Source organism: Silene latifolia, chromosome X, assembly GCF_048544455.1.
Source record: "Silene latifolia isolate original U9 population chromosome X, ASM4854445v1, whole genome shotgun sequence".
NCBI lineage: Eukaryota > Viridiplantae > Streptophyta > Magnoliopsida > Caryophyllales > Caryophyllaceae > Silene > Silene latifolia.
Window position 1 is genome coordinate 115,119,540 of NC_133537.1, and position 6,911 is coordinate 115,126,450.

The window sequence follows — 6,911 nt, forward strand, 5'->3', positions numbered from 1 at the left end:
AACTCCAAGAAGGGGAACCTTCCAATGACGTCTGGGATGCAATTGAGTAAGTCTCAGTCACCCACGACGCCTGAAGGGGTTGAACGCATGAGTCGTATTCTTTATGCATCTGCAATAGGATCGATCATGTATGCCATGATATGCACATGTCCAGACATGACATATGCATAGAGTATGACGAGTCGGTACCAAAAGAATCCAGGTACCTACGGAGGACTATGGATTGGGTATTGACTTATGGAGGAGATACTAAGCTATGCGCAACCGGTTACGCAGATGCTAGCTTCCAAACAGATCTCAGTTCTGGTTCGTCTTCACTCTTAGTGTGTTGTAGCATATTCTACTACTGAATCGTTGAATTATGATAAGCATGTAGGGCACGTTATTTCCATGGGAATTAAACGTGTTCCTGAGTTATGGTACTTGATTATGAATTTGATACATTATCGTTTTCATATACTATTTATAACTTCATCGTTTAATATATAATATTTTGTTTTCATGTGGATTGTACTGACAACATTGAACGCCACAAAGTGAACTGAATTACATTATATTTGTTTTGGTCCGTAATCGCCAATGTGAGCTGATAACTCCGGCTATTATATTGTGCAGTCGATTGATGGTGGGTTCAACGAGCCATAAGTCAAACGGTTGACTGATCGATCACAGATGCGAGATTATGACGATACCTCGTAGGACAACTTTTTGTGACAACGTAATGGAGTCCTAAATGTTTAATAAACATTCGGTGCCAGGTCGTGGATAGGACATCCATTGTGTTCCTAGAGTCGATTCTTTTGACTATCGACTGTCTCTTGAGATTAAGGCAGTTTTTGGGTGACTTTGGTTTCTTTCTCACGGTCTGCCGTGAATCGGAGGCTAAGTATATTTTTTCTCGGGTCATTTCATCTTTGTGCTTACATCGCAGGATTCGAGTTGAGGAAAATATCCAACCCTTATCGGTATAGTTATTTCTCGGGGCCACTCGAGGAGTTGTAATCGAAATGCATGGCCATGCTCGAATGTTGATTTGTTTATCGTTAAGTTACTCACTAGTCGGGAAACCACTCTTGATATTAATCGCTTGTAAAATACGACCTTTGTGAATTCGGATTTGCAAATTGTTTTACATTGAGTGGGAGAAATTTTATAGGATATGAGAATCGGTTATCGCACATACACTTGTGAGGACAAGTGGGAGTTTGTTGGAGCTTGTGTCCTCCACAAATTAGTGTGATAACATTTGTAAATCTCTTACAGGTTCACAAGAGTATACTTCGTATATTTAATCAGTTGATTAACGTTTACCTAATAACGGTTGGCTTGCTAGAAAGTTTGACGTTATTATCATACAGATGGCGGTGATCAACTGGTCCCTAAAGGTCACACCTATAGGACGTGTTTGAGAAATGTGGTTATAGAAATATAATCACATTGATGCCCAAAATGACTAAAAAGTTAGTCAATGTGTTGATGAGATAATTATTTAATAAAATTAAATAATATTAAGTTGAGACGAATTAACTGTCAATTCGTAAATTAAATATAATAAGTTATATTTAGTTAAATATATTTAATGTTAGCTTGGACGAATTAATCTGTTAATTCGTAATTAAATATAATCAGTTATGTTTAATATCAACAAGATGAATGTGTCATAGTGGTAATAGTGAGGGTACACAAACCAAGAGGTCATGGGTTCGATCCTCACTAGATGACAATTCAACACACTTTATATATTTTTGGAAAGACCAAAAATAAGGAGAATAATCTCCTTATTTCGGTCAGTTTGGCCGAAATTAGGAAAGACTTTTCTTTCCTAATTGACTCCAAAATTTCGGTCTGTATAAAAAGAAAAGGTAGAGAATTATTTCTACCCTAATGCTTTTTCTTGACCTTGCCTCCTCTCTCTCATCACAAGAACACAAAACAACTAAATTTTACAAAAAATTTTAGATCGATTTCTAGCATAATCAAAGGGCATATCTCATATCGTCTTGGGTGCAACTAATAGGCGAATATCAATTTTGATATTGTTCTTAGGCCAATTTTGCTAGGACCGAAGGTTAATTCTAAATCCTTTATACTTTGTTTATGTATTTTGTTTATGACCATTGATCATCATTGTTAAATCGTTATAATCCTTCTAAATTAAGGGAAGTATACAGATTATTTCCCACAGAGTAAGTATAAAAACTCGATAACTTTGTATTAGACGATAATATTGTGCTAGTCAATGAGCAATATTATTGTTCCGATTTTAGCTCCTGTTGAGTGATTTGCTCCTTATTTCTAGTAGGAAGTTTTGGTAACAAATTATTCTATTATCACCTACTTGTATTATAAATAGGCTTATGCTAATTAATAAAACACAAGAGAACTTCTATTCTCCTTCCTTCTCTTTACTGCGTTCACGTTTCCAACATGGTATCGTGCCAAACCTAAACCCTAATTAAATTCATCATTTTTTTCCTCCTTGCCATGTCTGGTGGAGGCAATTCTCAAACGACGGATACTTCCGTTCCAAAAATTGACCCTCTCTCATCTTTCTGTCTCGGTTCAGGGGATTTACCGAGCCTCAAATTGTCTACCATACTTTTAAATCATCGAAATTACGATGATTGGAGCCGCTCAATGCGGATGTCATTAGAATCGCGTCGAAAATTCGGTTTTTGTGATGGCACGGTCAAGAAACCTACTGATGAGTTTCTCCTAGGGCAATGGGAAGTAGTCCATTGTACGATCGTCTCATGGCTTCGCGCAACGATCGACCCATCTGTCCTCGAAAGTGTCCCTTATGTAGAAGACGCCTCTGTCATGTGGAATGATATGGCGGAGCGCTTTGCTGTATTCGATGGTACGTCCATTCATAACTTGAAATCCGAACTCGACGACTGTCGACAAACGAAAGGTATGTCTGTCACTCAATATTATGGCAAATTAAAATCTCTTTGGGACGCGATTTCCGTTCACGAACCTCCTTTTGCCTGTGAATGTGGTAAATGCACCTGTGATATTTCCGCAAAAGCCATTAAAAGACTTGATAATGAACGACTTCATCAGTTTTTTTATGGGGTTAGACCGTAGCTTGTATGGACCTCTCCGTAATCAACAATTCCAACTTGTCCCATTACCGTCCCTTAATCGCGGTTATCATGCCGCTCTTCAGGCAGAACGCCTGCTCCAGAATGTTACCCCCGCGGATGTGACGGATGTTGTTGCGTTTGCGGTTCCTGGTGCATCTCGGACCCCTGCCGAGTGGAAGGCTTTGCGTGAGAAAGAAAAGGCGGAACGACGTAAACTGTTTTGTTATCACTGTGACATCTATGGCCATGATCTCAATTCTTGTTTTATTAAGAGTGGCAATTTTCCGGACTGGTGGGGTAGTCGACCATGCACCATAGCTGAATTACGCCGCAGCAAACAGCCGGGTACGGGTCGAGCAGCGGGCAATGGCTCGGGTTCTGCCGGGTCTGGTGCGTCTTCTACTGCTGCTGGAACAGTCCATGCTAATGCACTTCATATCATCCCGCCTGATCGTCTTTCGGGTATGTCTATTTCTTGGATTATCGATACCGGTGCGTCTAACCATGTCACAGGAGACCTATCATTGTTTATGGACAGCATGGTAATCCCCCCTCGTCCTGTGGGGTTACCTAATGGCAAAGGAATCATGGCTTCAAAAATGGGCACCATTCGTCTCGATGATTTTATCACATTACGACGGGTTTTATTTGTCCCTCATTTGGCTTGCATTTTAATTTCCGTCTCTCAACTAACAGCTGATAATGATTATTTATTGCAATTTACTAAAGATTGTTGCCTTATACAGGACCGTTCCTCGAGGAAGATGATTGGAGTTGGTGAGCTTCGGGATGGACTGTTTTTATTGTCTTCAACGGGCTCGACTGCTATGGTGCACACGGTTGAAACCCTTGGGTCTTATGAACTATGGCATCGACGGCTTGGTCATCCGGGAGGCAATGTGGTTAAATTTTTACCTTTAGCTCCTTCTATTTCCGTTAATAAAAGCTTGGTGTGTGATGTCTGTCACCTAGCCAAACAAACTCGTGCTAGTTTCAATTTAAGTGAGAATATTGCATCGAACATTTTTACTTTGATGCATTGTGACCTTTGGGGTCCGTATCGGACTCTCTCTACTTGTGGTGCTAAATATTTTCTCACTATTATGGACGATTGTCCTCGTTCGGTTTGGGTTTATTTACTTCTTGCTAAAACAGAAGTCACAAGTGTGTTAATGCAATTTCTGTCAATGGTTCAAACACAATTTTCAAAACAGGTGAAAGTGGTGCGGAGTGACATGGCACGGAATTTAATCACATGGCCGAATATTTTTTACAACAGGGTATTCAGTTTCAAACGTCATGCGTTGGCACGCCCCAACAAAATGGACGTGTCGAACGTAAACCCCGGCATATTTTAAATGTTGCACGAGCTTTGTTATTTTAGGGGCGACTTCCGAAGCATTTTAGGGGTGAGTGCGTTCTTACAGCTGCCTATTTGATTAATCGTACTCCTTCCAAAATTCTCAGTCATAAAACACCATATGAAATTTTATTCGATAAGTCCCCCTCTTATCAAAATATGAGAGTTTTTGGCTGCATCTGCTTTACTCATAATCAACAGACTCGCGGTGATAAATTTGAACCTCGCAGTCGAAAATGTATTTTTCTTGGGTATCCTCACAATAAACGAGGTTGGAAGGTTTATGACATTGAGACAGGCTCTATTCTCATTTCTCGTGATGTTGAATTTCATGAAGATTCATTTCACTATATGTCCTCTAGCTCCATACCTGCTTCCACCCATGAGCATGATCCCCTATCGGTTCTTGACGAACCTGAAGTTGCTGAACCCGTCACTTCCACCACCTCGCAGCCCTCGGAAATCGTGTCCGACACTACGCCCATTACCCCGGACAATGAGCCCCCAAACGACCCACCTCCCTCTAATGCCGGTACAGCACAAGACCCGGGTTCTATCCCTTCTTCCAGCGAAAACATTGGCCGTGGACATCGGTTAAAGATTCCAAATTCCCGCTTGCAAGGCTATGTTCTAGATTCTATTAACAGTCCATCTCCCCCCGACTCACCTCCATCTCCGTCATCTCCCTCAGGTACGCCTTATGAATTAGCTAACTTTGTAAATTGCACTAAATTTTCTTCTCGTCATAAGCATTTTCTTGCTGCTATTACTACGGGTGTCGAACCCCCGTCCTTTAAAGTTGCAATTACAGATGCTGGTTGGTGTACCGCCATGAAAGAAGAAATATATGCCCTCGAATCCAACGATACATGGGAGCTAACCGACTTGCCACCTAATAAGAAAGCTCTCGGGTGTCGATGGGTTTATAAGATAAAATACAAGTCCGACGGTTCGATTGAGAGATTAAAGGCCCGTCTTGTTGTGTTTGGTAATCACCAAGTCGAGGGACTCGATTATGGCGAGACATTTGCCCCAGTGGTTAAGATGGTAACTATTCGCACTTTCTTAGCCGTTGCCGCTGTTAAGAAATGAGAATTACCTCAAATGGATGTCCATAATGCCTTCTTACATGGCGATTTGAATGAAGAAGTGTACATGAAGCTGCCTCCAGGTTTTGGTCGTGGTCATGAGGGCAAAGTTTGTCGTTTGAAGAAGTCCCTTTATGGCCTCCGTCAGGCCCCTCGATGTTGGTTTGCCAAGTTAGCTAGTGCACTTCGTCATTTCGGGTTTCGGCAATCTTATTCCGATTATTCTCTTTTAACATATTCTATGAAAGATGTCCGTCTCCATGTTTTGATCTATGTGGATGATTTAGTCATTGCGGGGAATGATTCTGCAGCCATCTCCATCTTCAAAGCATATTTAAATCGGTGTTTTAAAATGAAGGATCTGGGCTCCCTTAAATATTTCCTTGGTATAGAGGTAGCTCGAAATGCAGACGACATTTTCCTTAATCAAAAGAAATATACTCTTGATATTATCACAGAAACGGGTCTCTTGGGTGCAAAGCCCGCCTCCACCCCAATGGACCCGGATCACAAGCTGGGCGTGACCGATAGCCCTTATTTGGATGATCCCGAACGATATCGACGTCTCATTGGTCGACTTGTTTATTTGGCCGTCACGCGACCCGACTTGACTTTCTCCGTCCATGTTCTCTCGCAGTTTCTTACTAAGCCACGGACCGCACATATGGACGCTGCTATGTGAGTGGTTCGTTATCTTAAAGGAAGTCCTGGCCAAGGCGTTTGTTTTGGTCCAACAGTTCTCTAACTATTTCAGGGTGGTGCGACTCGGATTGGGGCACATGTGCCCTTAAACGACGTTCCGTTACCGGTTGGTTTGTTTTTCTTGGCGACTCTCCCATTTCATGGAAGACCAAGAAACAACATACGGTATCTCTATCTTCCGCTGAGGCCGAATATCGTTCTATGGCGGCAATTGTATGTGAACTAAAATGGCTTAAGGGTTTGCTTGCTAATCTCGATGTACCCATTTCCGCACCTATGAAGTTATTTTGCGATAGCCAATCTGCCATACACTTGGCTCAAAATCCAGTTTTCCATGAGCGGACCAAACATATCGAGATTGATTGTCATTTCGTTCGCGACGCTATTACAGACGGCCTGGTCACACCTTTGCATGTTCCTACCACCGAGCAAGTTGCTGATATCTTTACGAAGCCTCTAGGAGTCCGACAGTTTCACTACTTACTCCGCAAACTGGGCATTGTTGATCTCCATGCTCCAGTTTGAGGGGGGTATTAGACGATAATATTGTGCTAGTCAATGCACAATATTATAGTTCCGATTTTAGCTCCTGTTGAGTGATTTGCTCCTTATTTCTAGTAGGAAGTTTTGGTAACAAATTATTCTATTATCACCTACTTGTATTATAAATAG

At 41.5% G+C, this 6,911-nt stretch overlaps 1 protein-coding gene across 1 annotated transcript; it reads left to right on the forward strand.

Annotated features, from left to right (window-relative positions):
• Positions 1 to 2,832: 2,832 nt before the first annotated feature.
• On the forward strand, positions 2,833 to 5,541 carry LOC141618145 (uncharacterized). Its single transcript, XM_074435252.1, has 3 exons — positions 2,833 to 2,914; positions 3,084 to 4,039; positions 4,651 to 5,541. Exons 1-3 carry the CDS (start codon positions 2,833 to 2,835, stop codon positions 5,539 to 5,541), a joined length of 1,929 nt encoding a protein of 642 aa, XP_074291353.1.
• The last annotated feature ends 1,370 nt before the right edge of the window (positions 5,542 to 6,911 follow it).